We start from the raw sequence: 23,553 nt of genomic DNA, 5'->3' as shown, positions 1-23,553 counted from the left end.
TAAGGTGTGAGAACCAATTATGAATTTAGATCAAGGGCAGTTGCATAGAATCCACTCAGGCTTAACTTGTAGGAGTCATGGACAACTATCGTGGCAGAATGACAGACAAAATAATTGGAAAAATGGGGAGAGGAATATCTACTGGTATTATAAGATGCTCCTCTTCCCTCACGCCTAGGACCTTCTTACAGGTTATACAAGCCTGGGTATTTTCACTTCAGACTGCTGCTCATCGATACGGTCAAGTGCAGCAAAAAAGGAGCTGAACAAGCTTCTGTGCAGAATAGAGCAGCACGTCTTCAGTTTGTACAGAATAGAGCAGCACGTCTTCAGTTAGTACAGAATAGAGCAGCATGTCTTCAGTTAGTGCAGAATAGAGCAGCATGTCTTCAGTTAGTACAGAATAGAGCAGCATGTCTTCAGTTAGTGCAGAATAGAGCAGCATGTCTTCAGTTAGTGCAGAATAGAGCAGCACGTCTTCAGGTAGTGCAGAATAGAGCAGCACGTCTTCAGTTAGTACAGGATAGAGCAGCACGTCTTCAGGTAGTGCAGAATAGAGCAGCACGTCTTCAGTTAGTACAGAATAGAGCAGCACGTCTTCAATCAAGGCAGAATAAGCAGCACGTCTTCAGTTAGTACAGAATAGAGCAGCACGTCTTCAGTCAAGGAAAAATAGAGCAGCACATCTGCCCACTCAGGTGTTCAATGGGAGAAAGTATCGACCAATAGCCCTTCAAGTTCAGAAGATACACTATGGTCAGATAGAACAATGGTTGTCAGAGGTACTTAAAGGAAAACGTAACTTTAATCCATCCATTTGTTTATTTCATGATGTGACATACAATATTACAGTGAGATACCTGTGGGGTTGGATAATCCTTAACCCCCCCCCCCCCCCCCCCCCAAAAAAAACCCCAACAACAACAATGAAGGCAGTGGCTAGGAGACATTCATGATTAGGGATTATTTTAAGGACATTCATAGTTAAGGTATCTAAGGGACACTCATAAATACAGTACCTAAGGGATATTCAGGGTACATTATCTAAGGGACACTCATAAATACAGTACCTAAGGGATATTCAGGGTTACAGTATTTAAGGGACATTCATAGTTACAGTAGCTAAGGGCCATTCATAGTTACAGTTGGTAAGGGGCTTTTGTGTTTTTAGGGCCCGAGCACTGGCGGTGCGAGGCCCTATTGAAACTCGAAGGATTATTATTCTCCTTCTCCTTCTCCTTCTTCTCCTTCTTCTCCTTTACTCCAAACAAATGCCTTTTAGGCGGCCTGAACATCGATGAAAACGGATGAAACTTTGCAGATACGTCAGTCCCGGTGAAAAATTTGATAATTCATGGGTGACGGAAATGGGCGTGGCAAAACGGCTCAAGAGCGCCCCCTGGAAAGTTTCAAATGGCGAGCCCCACCTTTCAGTTTGATGTAGGCGAACGAAATTCGGAGGGCATATGTATTTCATCGAGCCACACTTAAATGTCTCTTGGAGCTATACCCAACATGCAACAGGAAGTCCGCCATTTTGCTCTTAATGTGCCATTTTGTCCTTGTTTTGACCATTTCCATGCCTCGTACTTCGACGAACTCCTCCTACAGATTTCATCCGATCAACTTCATATCGGGTCAGCTTCATCTTAAGACCTTTGTGATCAAAAGTTATCAAAAAAATTGAGTTTTCACCAAACACCCTTGCCGTGGCGCCCCGCCAAAGTTTGACATTTCGCCATAAAACACGAAGTCCTCATAACTCCTCCATACATTATTCAATTTGTCCGATATATGTCACGCTTCATGACGGTTCTGTCCTGAACACATCTATGTGTCAGTATTGCGTCATACTTATAGCGCCACCTATTGGTGAAACAGTACGTCCTCATAACTCCTCCATACATTATCCGATTTGTCCGATATGTCTCACGCTTCATGACGGTTCTGTCCTGAACACATCTATGTGTCAGTATTGCGTCATACTTATAGCGCCACCTATTGGTGAAACAGGAAGTCCTCATAACTCCTCCATACATTATCCAATTTGTCCGATATATCTCACGCTTCATGACGGTTCTGTCCTGAACACATCTATGTGTCAGTATTGCGTCATACTTATAGCGCCACCTATTGGTGAAACAGGAAGTCCTCATAACTCCTCCATACATTATCCAATTTGTCCGATATATCTCACGCTTCATGACGGTTCTGTCCTGAACACATCTTTGTGTCAGTATTGCGTCATACTTATAGCGCCACCTATTGGTGAAACAGGAAGTCCTCATAACTCCTCCATACATTATCCGATTTGTCCGATATATCTCACGCTTCATGACGGTTCTGTCCTGAACACATCTATGTGTCAGTATTGCGTCATACTTATAGCGCCACCTATTGGTGAAACAGGAAGTCCTCATAACTCCTCCATACATTATCCGATTTGTCCGATATATCTCACGCTTCATGACGGTTCTGTCCTGAACACATCTATGTGTCAGTATTGCGTCATACTTATAGCGCCACCTATTGGTGAAACAGGAAGTCCTCATAACTCCTCCATAAATGATCCGATTTGTCCGATTTATCTCACGCTTCATGACGGTTCTGTCCTGAACACATCTATGTGTCAGTATTGCGTCATACTTATAGCGCCACCTATTGGTGAAACAGGAAGTCCTCATAACTCCTCCATACATTATCCAATTTGGCCGATAAATCTCACGCTTCATGACGGTTCTGTCCTGAACACATCTATGTGTCAGTATTGCGTCATACTTATAGCGCCACCTATTGGTGAAACAGGAAGTCCTCATAACTCCTCCATACATTATCCAATTTGTCCGATATATCTCACGCTTCATGACGGTTCTGTCCTGAACACATCTATCTGTCAGTATTGCGTCATACTCATAGCGCCACCTATTGGTGAAACAGGAAGTCCTCATAACTCCTCCATACATTATCCAATTTGTCCGATAAATCTCACGCTTCATGACGGTTCTGTCCTGAACACATCTATGTGTCAGTATTGCGTCATACTTATAGCGCCACCTATTGGTGAAACAGGAAGTCCTCATAACTCCTACATTCATTATCCAATTTGTCCGATATATCTCACGCTTCATGACGGTTCTGTCCTGAACACATCTATGTGTCAGTATTGCGTCATACTTATAGCGCCACCTATTGGTGAAACAGGAAGTCCTCATAACTCCTACATACATTATCCAATTTGTCCGATATAGCTCACGCTTCATGACGGTTCTGTCCTGAACACATCTATGTGTCAGTATTGCGTCATACGTATAGCGCCACCTATTGGTGAAACAGGAAGTCCTCATAACTCCTGCATACATCATCCGATTTGCACCAAATTGCTGACGCTTCATGAAGGTGGCCTTCTGAACCCATCTATGTGTCGGTATTGAGTCACACTTACAGCGCCAACTACTGGTGAAACAGGAAGTCCTCATAACTCCTACATACGTTATCCGATTTACTCAACATTTCTCACGCTTCATCAAGGTACCGTCCTGAACACATCTATGCTTCGGTATTGAGTCACGCCTAGAGCGCCACCTATTGGTGACAGGAAGTTTCTCTCAGTACTGCACACCGAAATAGCACAGCCTTTAACGGCGCAGCACCCCGACACGCGTGGGGTGCGAGGGCCCGCTCACTGCTGCTCGCAGCACTAGTTTTTGTGTGTTTTTTAAGTTTGATTATTGGGGGGGGTGGAACTCATGAAAAAGGTACTAAAACGAACAGATAATGGCTCAATTACAAAAGAGGCTGTGTGAAAAGGTATTGGTGCTATGGTGTTAAAATGAATATTAGCTATGATTTGGACGGTATGGTTTTGGATGGTTATTGGACTGATCAATTATGTCGATTTGTATGTTTTGATGCAAGTCTAGTAATGTTTGGTTTGTATGAATGTTTTGTATTTAGGTTAGGATGTTGTGTGTGAGTGATAAATGTATAAGACGTCATGTTTAGTGTTGATAATGAAACAAAAATAAAATTATACAAATGCAAGCTGCTCTTGCCTGGCTGAAAGAGGAAGACAGACTACACTCAGTCTTCTAAATTTATTCAAGAATATATATGTGTCAAAACAACCCTACTGCCTGTAATCAAGAATAACATTTTATCAGAACAGACATGAACAAGGAACAAGATAAGTTAGGAGGGCTAATTTGTAAAGTAACTCAATTACTTTTGAAACCAGTAACTAGTAATGGTAACTACTAATTAAAATTTTTCTGTAACTTGCACAACACTGTAGATGCTACTATTAGTATGTGTGTGTGTGTATGTGTGTTGTAATTGTATTTGGTTTCTGTAATGTTTAATACTGTTTTAGTGGTGATGCAATTGTAGGTATCAAAAGACTATGTGAACTGGAGCAACAGAATCCCCATAGCCTGCTTTCAATATGCCTGAGCTCAGATGAGACCCACATCAATGAATAAATGAAAATGACCTTCAAAGAAACCATCAAAGTAGCTAGGGTGGTCACATGTCATCCCAGCGACTGCCTGAAGTCATTAAGCAGCTCCGCTAATAACCAACCTCCAGCCTTGTAAAATCACTGCTTCAAAGCCGTTGTTACGGACGATCCGCCCTTCGATGGAGATCACAGATAATAGTCATCGGTGGCCGATTCCCACTCGCTCTGCATCTCATATAACCGTCACAATGGTAATCAATTCCTCACAGCCATCAGCAGAGCTATCGCCAAGCGTGACACCCACGTCACCTTGGGGGAGGACGGGGAGAGGACGTTCTCCCGGATGACTCACACTCTCAGGCCTACTCACTCCTAGATATCTATGCTAAGCACTAACAGACCAGTACAGCTAATTACAATTACATCTTATTGATGATTCCCCCCTTTGTTCTAGAGAATTTTTTTTTTTTCAATATTAGCTTCTACACAGATTAGAGTACGTATCTGGAGTCAAACAACGGTTTGGCTCGATAAGTTCAGCTCTACTGTGAAACAATCATTTGGCAACCATCAAATTACAACTGAGTAAACATTCTGGTGCTTTAAACCCCCGCGTCATGTCCAGTACAGCCACGAATCCTGCCTTCCTCCCTCCTCCCTAGTGTCTCTCCCTCCTATACTCTAAACAGGTCCTGTGGACACCTCCCTGTCTCCTGCATGCCACCTTGTATCAGGTCCCAGAGAACCCCCTCCCCGTCTTTGGCCAAGGTCCTCCAAATGGCTCCCCATGGCTCCTGGAGAGGCCCCCTGCCTTCCTCGTGTCCAGCTCCTCACCCCTGTTTTACTCTTGGCTCTCTGCTTTCTGTCTCCCCACCTCTGCTTTGCGGCTATACCTAGCTTACTCTACATTCTCTATGAGCCTGTTCTGCTGAATGCTTATTGTGCTTTGTTATGATTCACTTAAATATCATATTATAGACTACAGGGTTACATGTAGCTAACACATAAGGACCTACCATATAGGCAACATCTCTGTAACTAATTGTATACTCTACTGATAGTCATGTCTCTCCTATTAAGTTTAAGCCCATGTGTATTGCTCTGTAAATGTTCTTAGCCAATAGACACACATTTTCCAGGAGCTTGCTCGATCGTCTCGTTGAGAAAGGTCAGGGCAGAATTTTTACAGCTCACTTTTCTGGCCCCGGGTGAAACTGTTTTTTGCTTCCATCTGGAATATGTTGAGATTGGACCTACTGTATGCCCACCCCCCCCCCATTGCTCTCTGTAAAGCATACTGTGTTGCCTCTGTGTATGAAATGTGCTATACAAATAAAGTTGGATTTAATTTGATTTGATTTAAAAACATACCCTAAATGGGTACTGATAAAGGCCACAGGTTTAAGACAAACCATCAAATTACATTCGAGTAAACATTCTGATGCTTTATGGTGGGCGTGAACCTGTGAGGAAGGTGGTCCTACAGTATACTTTACTGTACGTACTTGATGAAGTCTCCCTCCAGGGCAATGACCCGCTTGATAATCTTCTGCTGTGGGTTCTTGGGGGACCTGAGGGCACAGTAAACAGATATGACCTCATAACAAGGATCCACAAACACAGTAAAAGCAACAAAATAAAAAATATTGACATCGACAGTATTTGGCTTTAAAGTAGCTCTATTCGGAGAGAGCGTGTATGTGTCTCTCCATCTCTCTCTCTCTCTCTCTGCTGGGTCTGTGTCTTCTAGCCATCTGTTCTTCCACAACTCTACTATAGTGAACTTTATAGCCTCTATCGCTTATAACTATATTTTGGTGTAACAAGAAGTTGCGGACCACCTCACACCTCCATATGACCTCACCCCCGGGACCAGCACCACTCCAACCTCACAATCAAACCAGGCTACTACTGCATGGAGATCATCTGAGGGGGGTTTAGGAATGATTTAAGAAGGCAAGATTTTACTCATCTTCTTTCCCAATATACTGTATTATCTTCTTCCTCTCCCTCTCTCTCTTTCACGGAAGCTTGTCAGCAGGTGCCCGCTGGGGGAGAGGCGAACAGCGCTGCAGCGGAAGAGTCTAAACGCCCCAGAGGAGATCCGCACAAAGGAGAACTCCCCTCTCCTTGATGCTCCTAGTAAAACCCGTTAGAGCTCCTATGTTCAGCGAATGACTGCCATCAAACACGTGAATGAGCAACTCTCTGTTTCTCTGTCTGTCTGTCCCCATTTTCCCAGGACATGTCAGCCTGACAATGTTCCTATTTGGCACGGGTACCAGCAGGGGTCCTGGGCAGACGTAAGAGGGCTGGATTATCTATTATCTGTGTTCTCCATTAGTATAACCAAGGCTAGCGGGCTAGCACCTAGGCACTAGCTACACATGAGTTTATGCTTTAGCCAGCAAGGCCTCCCTACTCCAGGCTACTTGGTGATCCAAAAAGTGAGACAAATATAGCATTTATTTGCACATGAAACATACCTGCCAACAGGACCACACAGCTGGCAGAAGTAACATGCGGTGCAAGAATTACATCAGCAGCTCGTCACACTGGATGGGAGTCACATTAATGTTATAATTTAGCTAACCAGGTAATGTTAGCTAACCTATGCTAACATCATATTACAATGGAAGGAGTCTCTACATGTCTGTTGGTATTTCCATTTTCTCAGGAACCGGGCACTGTATGAAGTTGAAATTTGGCAGGTGTATTGCTTGGAGACCCAGGGAAGTGTAGTGTAACGTTTTTGTAACGGGCACTGCACTAATTGTCACCTCAGTGACTGTATTCATTAGTGAATACAGATCTCTCGGATAACCAGGAAGTGAGGACAGTGTGCGATGTGAGGCTGGATCTGAAGACACTGTTAATTTGCTACTGAATGATAATCCTACAGAGCACCAGCGTTATACTGTCCATTAGGGAACATGTTTTGGTTTTCTGCGTGCGTTTACTTTTTCAAGGCTACAATCAATAGTTCTGGAATCATCATAATTCTTTGGCTTCTTGTTAGTGAAAGACTGATGCAAAGCTAGTCCAGTTGTACAAAGGAGTGTGATCCAGAGTGCCGTGATCCCTGAAGGAAGGACTTCAACACAAACGCATTGAATAATGACCCAGTGAAACCATGGTTTGTTAAATGTTGGCTTCAACCCCCCCCCCCCCCCCCCGAGAATCAAACAGAAATGCCAGTCTTAATAAGAAGACACATTATATTGTGCATCCTTCGTTCCCTCCCTCCCTGTCTTTGACACACACACACACACACACACACACACACTCGCTGTCACTCCCTTCCTCCCGCTCTCTCCCATGCGTACACGCACGTTTGCTCTCTGTCACCCGCCCCCTTCACCTCTTCGCTTCGGGGATGCAGGGGATCAGAAGTGACTGACAGGCTGCTCAGCCAACCACGCTCACCGGCGGCTCCGAGAACAGAGCCCGGCAGCTGAACAGTGATTGGCCTGTCTCTGGGGAGGATGCGCGCGCGCGCGTGTGTGTGTGTGTGCGCGCGTGGTTATTAATGACGAAGGGGCTGGCAGCGGCGGTGGAGAGTGATGGTTGATCAGCTGAGTGATCTGCTCTCTAACCGCAGCGGAAGAAAGACGGGAGAGACGGAGAGCGTCGCCCGCCTCGCCGCGCAGCTCCGCACCCTGCATCTTTAGCAGGCGCACACACACGCGCGCACACACACACACACAACCCGGAGAGTCACACTCTCTCTCTCTCCCTCCCTCTCTCCCTCTCTCTCTACATCACTCGCTCCTCTCCCACACACACGAGCGCGCGCAGTCGAACGGGATCAGAGCCGGAGCTGCCCGTCTCTCTCTCTCTCTCTCTCTCTCGCTCTCGGTGTCACGGCGAAAAGCGGGAGAAGACCGCCGCTCTTGGAAATACATGGAGGGTAAAAGCCGCCGCCGCTGCCTGGATCCCGCACGTCGTCGTGCTGGACGGGCGCGCTGATTCACGCGTGCTGCAGCCATGCCGCGAGGAGTACCTGCTGCTCCGCATGCCAGGGGGCACACACGCACCGGTAAGAGTTAGATCGCTCTCCTCTGGAGTCTCTGTCGTGTGTGTATGAGTCATATGGGCTGTGAAGGATTTTCGCTGTGGCACTGCGGTAGTCCTTGAGCACAGCTTGGTGTGTGTGTTTGTGAGAGAGTGTGTGTTTGTGAGAAAGTGTGTGTGTGTGTGTGTGTGTGTGTGTGTGTGTGTGTGTGTGTGTGTGTGTGTGTGTGTGGAGTTAGTAGAAGGCACTGCCTGCAGTTATGTGGGATGCTTGGCTGAGGGGGAGGCAAGGCTGTTTAACACGGGGATTTTGTCGCAGATTTGAATGGAAATGAGGAGGCTGCTGTTGTTTTAGAGGCAGAACTGCCCAAAACGTGCATCTCTCTGGCCTGTTTTGGCAGTCTGCGGTCCGTTTTTTCAAACGGGCTGAAAGATTGGTCTGTTTCAGGAGAGGGGAGAAGAGAAGAGAGGCAGTGCTTTCTGAAGCATGGCTCTACAGGTACCACTGGGGGAAAAATGCCAGCCCAGTGGTAGCAGTAGTTAAAACACAATTTGAGATGAAAAACCTGCCACAGTGTACAGTCCACCTGTGTAAAAACAACACATTTTAACAAGGTGCACCTGCTTGAAGCCTGAGGTAAAAGAACCCCCTATTCTACTTTGGTGAAAGCACCCTGAATAGTCCTTGCACAGGTCAGCTGTATGGTAGAAAACAAATACAGCACATGAAAGCAATATTGCTGTTTCCTGTGGGGAATATAATATAATAATATGGAGCCCAGGTGGGTCAGTAGAGGCTGAGTGTTGGGTTGTGGGGAGACCTTTAACCAGAGGAAAACACATCCCCACCACTGCCTGCCTAATTCACCAGAACGCTAGGCTCTCTCTCTCTCTCTCTCTCTCGTACCTTCTGCCATCACTCCCTCCATATTTAGGGCTGGTTCATAATTAACAGCATGACGCTGAGGCATCTTTAGTGCGCAGACCCAATTCAGCACATTTACAACGTTGCTAAATGGGGTCGAATACGGTTAGCAAGAATCACTGCTCATTCCAGTGGTAAATCAAGCTAAACGTTCCAGTTTATAAATGGCAAAAAAGGCACTGGTATCGTGCTAAATCAGCAGCAGCTGCACAGTTTTAAAGAGGCGACACTGTTATTTCTCAATGGTCCAACAGCCAATTTCATATTCTAACAGCCAAAATGGCCATTTCAGTAATTAATATTTCAGAAGGAGACAGTAATGGAATGGGATCCGTTTGTCTTGATCATAAAGAATGCCATATCATTTAGCCTACAATACTTAACAACAAAGCAACCAGCTATTCACCTGAAAGTGGTGAAGGGAGAATTTCAAAAGGCTTCTTGCTCGGTTCTGAAAATCATATAAGGCCAAAACCACAGCTGCTAAACCCACAGTATCAAGGATGAGGACAGATAGATATATTAGATAGATTAGATAGATATATAGATAGATAGATGGATAGATGGATAGATGGATAGATTAGATATAGATCAGCAAGGCAGAACCACACAGAATACCCAGAATGCTGTGGGAACAGTGACATCTAACCCAACCTCCTTTGACTGGTAATGCATTACATTAGCAATTTATGCAACAATCTGTCTTGGTGAAAGCCTAATCAAATGTAAAAAATGTATGAGCGCACCAAGTTCATCCTATCCTTCAAATACTTGATAATGGTATATAGGTACAATGTGGGTTCATAAATCAACAGACTGTGTTTACCTGTGTGTGTGTGTGTGTGTGTGTGTGTGTGTGTGTGTGTGTGTGTGCATCCTCCAGAGCAGTCAAAGGCCTGTGAAGGGGGGCTGAAAGCCGGAGGGAAGTGACAGCTTAACATCGATCCCTAATTAATTGTTGACTTGCTGCTTATTTCCAGGCGTCGTGGAGCAGATGTAAGGGGGATGTGCTCCTCTCCAGATTGCATTATGCATGCGAGCTACACGGCGAGCCGTGCTAATGAATGTAGCCGCACAGCTAATGCTAATGACAGGCGGCGAGCTAGCGTTGCTAATGCAGGTTGCGCGGCTGCTGGCTGGGTGGCGCCGACGTGAAAGCGGAGGCTGGGTTCTGCTTAGGGAACACAAGGGCTGTTGGGTCCCCGCTAAAAGCGCACAGTTTTAGCTTAGATAGGTTTAATGGTAAATCGATGAGGGGATGGGGGAGGGGGGTTGGTTACCTCACTCCATTTACCTCACCCCACCTCCCACTCTGCCAAAGCTGGGGCCTCTAATGTAGTTAAGACTAGCATGGGACACAGAAGGAGAGAGGTGGTGAGAGAGAGAGAGAGAAAGAGGGAGAGAGGGAGAGAGCGAGAGAGCGAGAGAGCGAGAGAGAGAGAGAGAGCGCAGGGATCAATGATTCCCTCGGGTGATAGAGGGGTTGGAAGGGTAAAGTAGCGCTCCTGCTGTATTGTGTAACACAGCACAACAGCACGACGGATCATTGATGCTCACAGCCGGCTTGAACTGTACCTACTGGTAGTCAGTCGTACTCCATGTCACAAGCGAGTGATGTGGAATTACACACTATAGCTACCAGGTGGATCAACCATTTCTCTGTAAATTCCAAATACAGATTGCTATCAGATCACTATGACTATATATTTCTATATATGTTCCTGTGGCTGTGCAAAAAAAAGTGCATTTTCAAAGAGATTCCACAACCCCCCCCTCCCCAATTCCCAAATGTATATTTCAAAAAATCTGGAACATTTATTTCTTACAGATACAGGGCTCAATGATCTGTAGGCTGGGACTAACATCCCTCGCAAAATATGACCACATTTTATGACCACATTTTATGCCCACAGAAAATGCGTAGAAGTTCATGACTGCTAGCCACAGTGCAGCACTTAAGCCTTTCATAGACACAGCTGGATGTGAATTGCATTGGACACCCATGAAAGGATTGTGTTATGAGACGTGTAGCTGTAGGCTACGGGGTTCTTTGTCCCTAGCAAGCCTTAAAGTGGTCACAATAGCCAACCTCCATTTTGTTTGTCACACTAGTAAACATGCTGTCATATATCACCTCTAGTCTAGCCCAAAGCCGATGGCGTTCATTAGGCACACAGTGTAAAGACAAAGCAGGTTCATTGAGCTTTGTCACAATATCGGGCTGATGTCACATAGGTGTCATGTCCGACTCTCCACTTCCACCAGGCAGCAGGCTCCTGCTAGCACACTCTCTGTACCGCTGGAGCTGTGACAGGCCCAGCCTGCTCAGTCCTGGGCGGTGAATAAAACATGGTCGAACGCGACCACTTTATGAGACGGCTACCACATTAGGAGGGGAGGAACGTGGCCCGAAAACTCTCATAGTCTTGTGCGTTGTTCACTGTAGGAAAGGACATAAATACGTAATATACGGCTCTCCTTAATCCATTTGGAGAATGTCAATATCCAGCACTTAAAAAGTGCCCTGCATGCAACCTTGCGCGGTTAAAAAAAAAAACTACTTTAGCTTTTCCCGTGTTAGCTCAGTGAACTATGCTTTTCTACCTGACCCCTACATTTTAAAAGAATCAAAAGAGAATTCAGGTTCTGTAGTTATTACTTATCTATATATTTTTTATGAGTGCTGCATTTGCAGTGTAAACAGCTTACAGTACATGATGGAGGACTGGGAAACACAATAGTCTCTTCACACTGGCAGCAGCGGCGGACTGTTCCATCAGAACGGACCAGTTCACAGAGGTCAACACTCTGGATTTCTCTGCACAATGAATTGTTTGCTCTTACAATAACACTTGGCCACCAAGGTCATAAGACCTAAGGTAAACCGGCTTGTTGAACAATGGGGGGGAAAAAATATGATATTTGTCGCTTGATCTCACTCCAGCAATGAAGCCATGTCAACACATACAGTATCAAACCATTTCTGACAGATTGGAGAGATATATTGAAACAGTGAAACAACATCAATTCTGCACTCTTCTCCAACCTCCAACCATTACGTTATAATGTACAGTAGGGCTACCTATGTTCTATGAGGTAGGCCTACTAGGTAGGCCAACTCCAGTGAATGAATAATTAACTGAAAGAGTAGAGCAAATACAGTATAATACGTAACTACGTGTATATGAATAACATTCTCACCGGTGTAAAAACAAACAAACAACAGAATATGTCTTGGTGAAAAACCCAAAAGGTGAAGAAGCTTCCCTTTCAGATAGGATCGGAAAGCAGCAATGACAGCTTCCCAGCTGAACATATCTACAGTACCATCCTACAGCATACCCATGATACTACACAAGATGTACAGCATGTTGAGAGAAAACCAACCTCCACTCAAATCTCCATTTAATGCAATTGAATTGTGTGTGGAGGACATCTGAGAGAAGTCCCAGGGAACAGGGAAATGAGCACGAGCGTCGTGGAAGCGAACAGGAGAAATTAAACGAGCCTATGTGAGCCTCGCTTCTCAAACCAAGGAGAAAGCATGATGAGAATTGCACAGTTTAGAATTCAATCCATGTTCTCCCTTTTACCATAAAGGGTGTTTTTCAAAACCTATTGCTGCTATTTACAAAATGTGCGTGAATACATAGACACGCGGGTCTGCATCCCCCTTTCCAAGGTTTAATGATTTGCATGCACAATCCCAACATAGAGGCACCAGGGAATGCTGTCTACAAACAGCACTACCGTTCACAACACTCTCAAGGTGTTTTTTATGAAAACATCATACTGATATTAAACACCACAATAAACTGTGAACTGTTCTAATTTGATATCCACGCTTTTTGGGGGGGGAGGTGTAAATTATATACAGTATTTTGCATAAAGCACCTTGGACAGAATGTTGTGAGGTATTACACAGATGGCTCGGGGCGAGGCCGGCAAAAAAAAGAACAAAAAGAAAAACACAAGCAAAGCTCTTTGGGAAACTTGGTCCCACCTGTGCGTATTGACTGACTGCCATGAAGCTAATATATGCCGGCTCTGTCATAGCGAGTCTCCTTCACCAGCCTGCTGTTATAGCCTTACTGACAGCTTCACCTACTATCACACACAGAGCCGCGGCTTCTGCACTCAAGGTCACAAATTAATTGAAACATCAATATGTGCAGTCAACATAAGCAAACCCGACACAGACCTGTCACCTACAGGAACAACTTTGATTCAGTTACTCATAAATAATGCAGGGGGCTGCAGTCACAGTGAAAAACCCGTGGCAAGCTTTACAGCTATTTTGGGTGAATCTAAAATGTTTTGAGGTTGTGCGCTTCAGTTGAGCAACTGTTGGTGGCTTTGTCTGTGTGAAAGAAAGTTGAAGTGCGTGTGTGTGTGTGTGTGTGTGTGAATGTTGTTCACAACAGCAAAGATTTAGGGCAATGTCAAACTCCTGTTAATTATAAGTTGTGTTGTAACACTGGAATAGGTTCACAGTGTCATAGCTATTCTAAACTTGCTATTCTCCTATGGGCATTGTTTAAGCTTTTTGGGATGTTGCCAGTTTAGTTTTACTGCTGTGAGCCAAATGAGAAGTGCAGTAAAAAAAAAAAAGGGGAAAAAAAATGTTCCTCAGCCAGATGTCTTACCCTTCTGTGATTTTGAGTGACTCTCAAAGTGCCATTATTAGTCACCAAACTGTCAGATGATATACATAAGGCCAAGTCAATCATAACTGATGACAATGGGAAAGCAATAAAATCAAATGAGTTGAATGGGTCTCAATATTCCTAAATGTTAATATGCCTCAGTCAATAATGTCAAGTTGTATTGAGTGTATTTTTTCTGTTCTCTTTCCCCAGGTCAATATTGACTCCAGTGACAGTGACAGAGGTTAATAATGATGGAAGACAGAGTGATGCAACCCCAGATGAAGATAGAGCATTCCTCAGGCAGTACGTCGCTCCACACACCCACTCCCTGAAGGATACACTGACCTTCACATATCCAGCTTGCTTGACAACCTGGCACTGGCTAAATTGAAAGGTTGCTCCTCTCTGCCAAGGACGGGGGGAGACAACGGGGCCAAGGCTTTGGGGACCAGGCGTCAGCAGAAATCCACTCTTGTCTCGCTGCAGTAACAAATGAGCCTTTATTTGTGAAGTTAACCGTGCTAACAGCTGACTCCATAAGGACCAATTACTAGCTGAAGGGAAAAGGGGGCCAAGATGAAGGAGACAGCATTTGTGGCGTGTTTGTTAGCCGGGCTAGCTCTGACTGCCTTTGTTCTGGCCTCTGAGGGGGGCGCTCACTGCCCTGCATTGTGCCGATGTGAAGTACGACCCTGGTTCTCGCCCAGCTCCATTTACAGAGAGGCTCCCACGGTGGACTGTAACGACTTAGGACTTGCAACACTGCCGGAGAGGCTGCCCCCAGACACGCAGGTACTCTTGCTACAGACCAACACCATCACTGACGTGGAAGAACCCTTGGATTACCTGGCCAACATCACTGAGATCGACTTGTCCCAGAATAACATATCCTTTTTGAGTGACGTCCACCTGGGGCCCCTTCCATGGCTGCTGTCACTGCACATGGAGGAAAACTGGGTCCAGTCCCTGTCCGATAGCTGCCTCCCCTCCCTGCCCAACCTCCAGGAGTTCTACATCAACCACAACTTGATCTCCTCCATCAGTCCCCAGGCCTTCCAGGGGCTGGGGAGGCTCCTGCGGCTCCATCTCAACTCAAACCGGCTGACGGGCATCAGCAGGGAGTGGTTCCAGCCGCTGCTCAGTCTGGAGATCCTGATGATTGGCGAGAACCCCATCCTCCGGCTGTCCGACATGAACTTTAAACCCTTGGTCAACCTCCGCAGTTTGGTTCTGGCCAGGATGAATCTGTCGGAGGTCCCGGACAACGTTCTGGCGGGCCTTGAGAACTTGGAGAGCGTCTCGTTTTTTGACAACCTGTTTGACAGAGTACCCCGAGCCGCGCTCAAGAGGGCGCAGAACCTGAAGTTTTTGGATCTAAACAAGAACCCCATTGAGAGGATTCAGAAGGGGGACTTTGTGGACATGATCCACCTCAAGGAGCTGGGCATCAACAGCATGCCTGAGCTGGTATCCATCGATGGTTTCGCCTTGAACAACCTACCCGAACTGACCAAAATCGAGGCCACCAACAACCCCAAGCTGTCGTACATCCATCCCAACGCTTTCCACAAGCTGCCCAGGCTCGAGACCCTGATGCTGAACGGCAACGCCCTGAGCGCCCTGCACCGCAGCACCGTGGAGGCCCTGCCCAACCTGCGCGAGGTCAGCATGCACAGCAACCCCATCCGCTGCGACTGCGTTGTCCGCTGGATCAACATGAACAAGACCGGTGTGCGCTTCATGGAGCCCGACTCGCTCTTCTGCGTGGAGCCGCCGGAGTACCAGGGCCAGCACGTGCGCCAGGTCCACTTCCTGGAGATGACGGAGATCTGCCTTCCACTCATCTCGCCCGGGAGCTTTCCGGAACGCGTCGCCGTCCAGAAAGGGAGCTCCCTGACGCTGCACTGCCGGGCTTTTGGAGAGCCGGAGCCAGAGATCTACTGGGTCACTCCCTCAGGCCGCAGGGTGCTGACCGACAGTGTGTCCGATAAGTACTACATGCATCTGGAAGGTACCTTCGATATCTACGATGCTACCGAGCACGAGGCTGGACTGTACACCTGTGTCGCCCACAATCTCGTCGGTGCCGACCTCAAATCTGTCTTGGTGGTGGTGGACGGATACTTTCCAAGACCTTCGAACCAGTCTTTACATCTCTCTGTCAGATCTGTGCAGCCTTATTCTGTTTTGATGTCTTGGGAAAATACTGGCGGTTTTGTGTCCAATATAAAGTGGTACATGACAGGCAACGTTAATCACCCCTTCATGGCGTTTACTGCTCGGGTTCCTTCTGATGTCAAAGAGTATCGACTCGCACACCTGAGGCCCTCCACCCAGTACCGGGTGTGCGTGGAGGTGACAAGCCAGCAGCTGGGGGAAAACAGGGACTGTGTCAATGTCACCACTAAAGGATTGGAACTGCCAATGGAGAACAGTGACAATTGGGACACGGTGGTTATGGCTGCCTGTGCTGTGCTTTTCGTTGTGGTTGCTGTCGCTTGTTCTTTTGTATATACGTCCCTGCATAGCCAGTTCTTTTACAGGAAGTTGACAGTGGATCAGGCTGAGTCACTGCTGGGTCCTAGTGGCCATTCCCCTTCCTCCCTCTCAGAACCCACCAGTGTGGCTGGTGTCAAGGTGAGGGCAACGGTAATAGACTTATCAGACAATTCCATGTGAGCAATGTCCTTGGTCATGGAAATTAATGTTCTGGATTAGGACAAGGTGAAATAGAGATGGACACAGAACTATTTGATTTAGGTGCCCTCTTCAAGACATTGAGAGGACACCTGATCAGGGAACCTGACAGGGTGGAATCAAGGGGCGCTCATGCATAAATACGTAGCCAGCTAAAACTACAGACTCTTTTACAGTACAAATTGTGTCATTGCAGAAACACTTTCACAGACAAGTATCTAAATTGTGATATATATTACATGGCTACTGGTCATTCGTGCAGTGCGACTGAAATGAAGCACAGCAGAAAGACGATGTTGTTTCTGTTGTTGGCTGTGGTTTAAACGCCTTGTGGAGATGTCTTTGAGGTCCACAGGGACTATTCGATGTGCTGTGTAACATTAAAGGACTGTACTGTATAAGTACTGGATAAGGAACAACACTTATAGAGTTTGTAAAGGGGAAAAACCCCTGCTAGACTAGTATACAATAACAATGACTGATGTAAACAATTTTATGATCAAAATACATTTTTTCATTAAAAAAACATTGTCGTCTTTTAACTGGAAGGTAATGTTTTCTCTCACTTGAATGTGTCATATTTACACAAATATGTCCTACAAAGATGAATACTGTACTGGAATGCTTTAAAAAAAATCACTATCTATAACATTCTGCTGTTCAAGAAAGGCAAAATGTTATAATCCATGAGTATGAGATCCGTAAATCTTCCCATATCAATGTCTAAGCCATGCAAGTGGAAAATGGTATGATGTAGACAAACACATTACAGTAGCTGCCCTTGAAGGCGGACATTTTAACATTGTTACCAAAATGCAATCTAAAGCAAGACAACGTGTTTTGCCAATGACTAGGGAGGAGGTGTGCGAGTTTGTGTGTGTATGTGTGTGCACCCTATGCGTGTGGGGCATGGGGGAATCTATCGACTTTGAATTGCATTATATTCTCTTTCATTAAAAATCCAATATGGATTCCTAACACAAACCTCACAGAGGTGATGAATCGGCGTCACACGCGGACTGATGGGGGGTATTTATCAGGAGGACTCGGCCATATATCAACGGAGTTTCAGCACCTTGGACAGGGCTTTTAGAGTGTGGCCATTTGTCACCGCCACGGGAGCTAAAATATGACCCATTAGAGCGCAGGTAGTGAATAGGTCAGCAAGAGCGTGAGGCGGGAAGGTTCCCCCTTTCCTCCGTGACCCCGGTGAGACACGGCCGCCATTACAGGCCGCCTCAGCAACTCTCAGGCTCGTTTGTTAAGCACTTCACACTGAACGTGGAGGGGAAGGAGACAAATGGACTGCAAAATCGGGACAAAGTGCTGGAAGTCAGTAACAGGACAGAGCAGGACCACGGTTGGCCCTTTGCAGAACAGATGTTATTGATCTCACCAGTTTTTCTACCAGTCAAGATGGCTGGCGTCTTCATTAGATGCTCGGCGTCCTGCGGAGCCTGTGCAGACTTGAGCAGGCTGCGCTCACTGGATAGTTAGGACCAGAATTTCACTTGAATGGGTGGATTTCAGAGAGAGGTGACAGGACCTCCGCGAAGGTTTCGTCACATATTTTTCATGCCACCATTCAGCTGGTTTGAACTCCAGGTCACCCCACACCAAAGCTAAAGACGTGTCAACATGCCATCCACTCAGCGAAATGAAATTATAATAGACATATCTCATAAAATTTTGACACATGCAGACGTTTTCCAATACAAGCCCAATGGCAAAATGCCATATTTAGTTACTGTTTTAGCACTACCCAAAGGTAAGCAATATGGTGTGAGGAACTAATGAGAATCTGTTTTAACAATTTGATATGATGAGTACACTCATACAGACATTCACAGCAGGCTGGGTAAATTAAACATACTATTACAACAACAACAACGTAGTCATATCTTCACAGAGGGGAATAAGTAAGATGGTGTTTGCCAGCCAATGAAGTTAATATTGGTCCAGGGGTGTGTGTGTGTAATCACTCCATTCTTCAGCAGTACCCATACACACACACACACACAGACACACACGCGCTGGTGGGAGGCGCTCGTATGTAGGCACGATTAACCCACTGATCATTTCCTCACTGATACAATATATGCGTGGCCATTAATATTATTCAATACAAAAGCTCCATGCAATATACAGAAATTGAAATATATTATCCAGGGAGACTACTGGAGAATTAGCAGGCAATTTCTTAACTCCACATACAGAACAGCCTAATTAGTCATTCTTTTTAATATCATTTTCCAGGACAGTTTTTGGTTGGTTGCACATCTGCAATTAGAATACAGTAATTGAAAGTGACAAATTATATGCAGAGCTTTCAGAGCTCTTGGGCCACAGTGCTCTGGAGGATACAGGAAAGAAGATTCCCAAGCGTGAGATCCAATTTCAATTCACAACTTTTCTACAAATGTCGCTGACATTCAGTAAGACCAGCAACTGAGTATGAAATAGACCTATAGGTACAGTACTACAAAATTGCTTGTGCATGTCTCCAGGTTGTATTCATACTGTTTCAATACTAGGGATGAGATGGTATGGATTTTTGCAGTACGGTACGGCATCTAGTTACACGGTACGGTTTACGGTATTTCACGGTATACGACATTTCACCTCCCCAACACACATAAAAAAAACAAGTATTTTACTTTGAAGGAACTACGTACAACACATGATGGAAAATACACACTATTGTAATTAAGCTCAGTTTATTAATAGCAAGGTTATATTAAATTACAAAATTAACTGTTGCAAGCAACTTGAAATGTGAAGTTTCAGCAGCGCATTATTGTGTAATACCTTAAACGTAATACCGATTACACAGGGAATGTCACGGTTCTAATACCGTGGACATTTTATACTGCGGTTCACGGTTTTACGGTATACCGTCTCATCCCTATTCAATACTAGTAAAAAAGCTATGAACCAATCCTTAATAGATAGATACCAGCAATGGAAGTCCTACACAATTAAGCCATTTCACATACCCAGTCCCCTCATAGTTGCAAGACCCCCACGGCCCCTTTTGTCCCCTTAGAGCTTCTGTAGTATTCATTCTATTGAGGGCACACAGAGAATGTGCTATACAGTGTTGAGAAGATGAGAAGAGGAATGTGATATGGGTCAGAGAGTGAGTTCCTGTGACTGGGTTTGATGTTGTGAAGGAAAGCCTAGCCTACTGTATGTCGAAGTGGAGACAAAAACGGAAAAGAGGATCCAGCAGAAAGGTAATGTATCTGTCTATTGTGATACAGAGATCAGAAAGGTAATGTATCTGTCTATTGTGATGCAGAGATCAGAAAGGTAATGTATCTGTCTATTGTGATGCAGAGATCAGAAAGGTAATGTATCTGTCTATTGCGATACAGAGATCAGAAAGGTAATGTATCTGTCTATTGTGATGCAGAGATCAGAAAGGTAATGTATCTCTGTCTATTGTGATACAGAGATCAGAAAGGTAATGTATCTGTCTATTGTGATAGAGATCAGAAAGGTAATGTATCTGTCTATTGTGGTATGATCAGCAGAAAGGTATCTGCCGTGATATGGAGATCAGCAGAAAGGTAATGTATCTTTCTATTATGATATGGAGATCAGCAGACAGGTAATGTATCTGTCTATTGTGATACAGAGATCAGTAGAAAGGTAATGTATCTGTCTATTGTGATATAGAGATCAGCAGAAAGATTATGTATTTCTCTATTGTGATATGGAGATCATCAGAAAGGTAATGTATCTGTCTATTGTGATAGAGATCATTAGAAAGGTAATGTATCTGTCTATTGTGATAGAGATCATTAGAAAGGTAATGTATCTGTCTATTGTGATAGAGATCAGTAGAAAGGTAATATATCTGTCTATTGTGATATAGAGATCAGAAAAGTAATGTATTTGTCTATTGTGATATGGAGATCAGTAGAAGAATAATGTATGTCTATTGTGATGTGGAGATCAAAATAGATGCTCATAGATGCTCTGATGGGCCATATTCAATCTCAGAATATCATGAAATGTTATGGCGCTGTTAGTCACTGCACAGGGTTTTACTCATACCGCTTCATACTGTGTCCTTGTACGTTATGCCGTGAAGTTCTTAATTTAATTTCATGAGCAAAATATCCCCCAAAACAATCTAATGACCTCTAGTTGAAGTTTACAAATATCTCTCATTACAATGTTTCCACTTATAAAATATGCAATTCCTCCATGTTAGCACATAAAATTCAACCGTGGAAAAATCTATCGTTCCTCTCAGGGTTGCTCAAATTCTCCCCTTGTGAGCTATTACCCCATTATACACATTTTGCATTTAGGCCAGGCCTGCTGATTGTTGCCTAGAGTAAGTAAAAATAGCAAGGCGCACATTCATCCAATACTCCCATCAACTGCACCCTCGGGCTTTAAGCAATTATATCCTTTCATTGGCCCATTAAGTTAAAACAACGCTGGTGACTTTGTGTGATCTTGTAATGGGTCATTTGTGTGTTTTTCCTATAGTTTCACACTGAGTAATGTACCGGTTACTTTTTTTGTTTAATTTTCTCTTTTTTTTTTAACAGATGGTCATTTTTGACAGTGTCCCTGTGTGTGGGTCCAGGACTTCACTGTGCTCACGTCACTCTTCTCCTCACACCCACTGCTTTATAAAACCCCTGTTTTTTTATTTCTTTTTACCCCGTGTCAGTTTTACAGAGCTGCACAAAAATGCCAGAAAAGCCCCCCGCAGCGAGGCAGTGACACCCTCTTACTGACATGTTGAGGCGGCATACAGAGAGTGGGGGTGGATGACAATCAGCCACACTCAGGAAGTCACTCTTCTATCCATAGGAAGCAGGAAATAGCAGAGCATACGGCACTGGAGCTGCCATTTCTTTTTGTACCAATAAAAGAGGGGTGAATTGGGGCTTTCATGTGTCAATCTAGTTTGTAAGAGCAGGAATCAATCCAAAGCTCTCATTGCTACACCCATCAGTAAGACACCACTGGCAAAGAGATGGAAGCTACAGTACTGTAGGGCTGGCAGCAGAACTTCATTTACATATATCCATGATATGATGAGATGATTACCATCTCTTTGCACTGGAAAGGATTATTTCACACGTGGCTGAGGATCATTTAGTGACTTTAGTTGAAAACTGCATTGAGGCTGTAGTCAAGTCCTGTCGAGTGATGTTCTGTTATGAGGCTCTTGTGTCTGATCCTACCTAGTTTGTAGACACTGCATGGGAATAGAGTAACACATTTTTTTTGTGAACTGTCCATAGACTCTCAGGTCAAGAGTTAAAAAGCGTCATCTAAGAGAGCCTATGTGTGGGTGGGTACATGCCTGCTTCGCGGCCCTCACGTGTCGAGCTGCTCGGAGGGTTGGAAGTTAATTACCTCTGGATTTGCCACCGTTCCCTCACCTCCCTCCCAGTGCCTCTTTAGAGCCCCCCGTTCATCCTGGCGCCCGCCAGCGCGAGCGGGCGTGGCTTAGCTCTCAAAGGGGGATTGTGAATTCCCTTATCCTCGGCAGCACCGTGGCACTCAAAGCACCGCCATCAAAGGGCCCTCTATGATTACACATTCCGTAATGAATAATTTACCTTTTCCTAATGACCTGGTAAGCTGGTTCATTTAAATGGCGGCTTCCTCCTAGTGCTGTGATTATAGCTGGGAGCCAAGGTGAGTGAGGTAGATTAGAAGAAATTAAGACAGGCTCACAAGAGGGGGTCTGTCCCGCAGAACACTTGCACCGAGCTACCCTCATTAATGCCTGAAAAAATGCTGGCGCAATGCTGGAGAGAGGGCTCCACATAATGAGAGTTACAGGTCACCGCTTAAAAACCACATAAAGACAAACAGCACCCTGTGATGCTCTCTATTCTTATACTCTCTCTACAGGTCGTGCATATTGCCAATCTAGACACCATCACAAGCTGTTAGTGAGGCTCTCCGGTCCATTCAAATTGCCTTGGCTCTCCGTGAACCCAAAAAATGTTCAGGATTGCTCAGAGCATTATCCTTGGAGACTAACAGCATCTGTTAAGTGTGTTTGTGGTCAAGGCTTTAAAGCTACACAAGATAACTCGGCACTTTGGCAGCCCCTCTGGGGCTCTTGATAAAATCGGCACTGCGTTTTAAGAACTACACTTCCCACAATCCCCCACTCACTCGCTGTAATGACGGGGAAAAAATGATAACAAACGCACGTGGCGCAGACTGGATTGGAAGATTGTAGCTACTTTCTGGAGGGATGGCTTCAATGCAGGTAAATACCGGTCTTCTTTCTTTTATGTCTCTACAACGTGCGGCGGAAGTTTACAGTGCGAAAGGTATGGTGTGTAGTGCGTTCGGCAAAATAGTTCTGGCTCAAATGTAGCTTTTGTTTCAATATTCGGTTTGAGAATGCGATATATTTCACATGACAGCATAATGACACCGGTAAGATCACACCCTGCGCTTCCTGCCTTGAAAAGCCATGTTTATCATAGTGTTTAGCAGAGGCCCATAGACCTCCATTATAAAGGGGGTGCGCGCACAGAGGAAAAAGGAGCTAGCTTACTACTGCATGGATCGGTTAAATGTTGGTGTGTACGGATAGGTTTCATTGAGGACAAAGTGACATTAAACTTGCTATGACAGCGGCATTCCCCTTTAACTAAGTGAGTGAGTGAGTGAGTGTACCGCCATGCTATCTAGCCTGGAACAGGTTCAGCTAGGCTCTCTGCTGAGTGTGTAGGGCTGAACACTCGTCTGATTACTAGCGTCATATGGCCAAACTTCCTAAGTGCATTCTAATCCAGGACACATCATCTGTGCTG

The 23,553-nt window shown here is 45.1% G+C and overlaps 2 protein-coding genes across 3 annotated transcripts in view; one reads left to right on the top strand and one right to left on the bottom strand.

Moving 5' to 3' along the window:
- The window catches only part of immp2l (inner mitochondrial membrane peptidase subunit 2), a 98,647-nt gene that overhangs the window by 10,832 nt on the left and 64,262 nt on the right, over positions 1-23,553 (bottom strand). For both annotated transcript variants that reach the window (XM_084451149.1, XM_084451148.1), the window contains exon 4: positions 5,962-6,027. In XM_084451149.1, coding sequence (XP_084307275.1) covers positions 5,962-6,027 — 66 coding nt within the window. The remainder of the gene's footprint in view (positions 1-5,961; positions 6,028-23,553) is intronic.
- lrrn3a (leucine rich repeat neuronal 3a) lies at positions 14,621-16,723 on the top strand (the record flags this gene model as incomplete). The annotated part of the gene is made up of 1 exon (XM_084451146.1): positions 14,621-16,723. The coding sequence occupies one exon, from the start codon at positions 14,621-14,623 to the stop codon at positions 16,721-16,723; it is 2,103 nt and encodes a 700-aa protein (XP_084307272.1).

This window comes from Borostomias antarcticus, assembly GCF_949987555.1.
Source record: "Borostomias antarcticus genome assembly, chromosome: 16".
Classification (NCBI taxonomy): domain Eukaryota; kingdom Metazoa; phylum Chordata; class Actinopteri; order Stomiiformes; family Stomiidae; genus Borostomias; species Borostomias antarcticus.
This window is presented reverse-complemented; position numbering and strand designations above follow the sequence as displayed.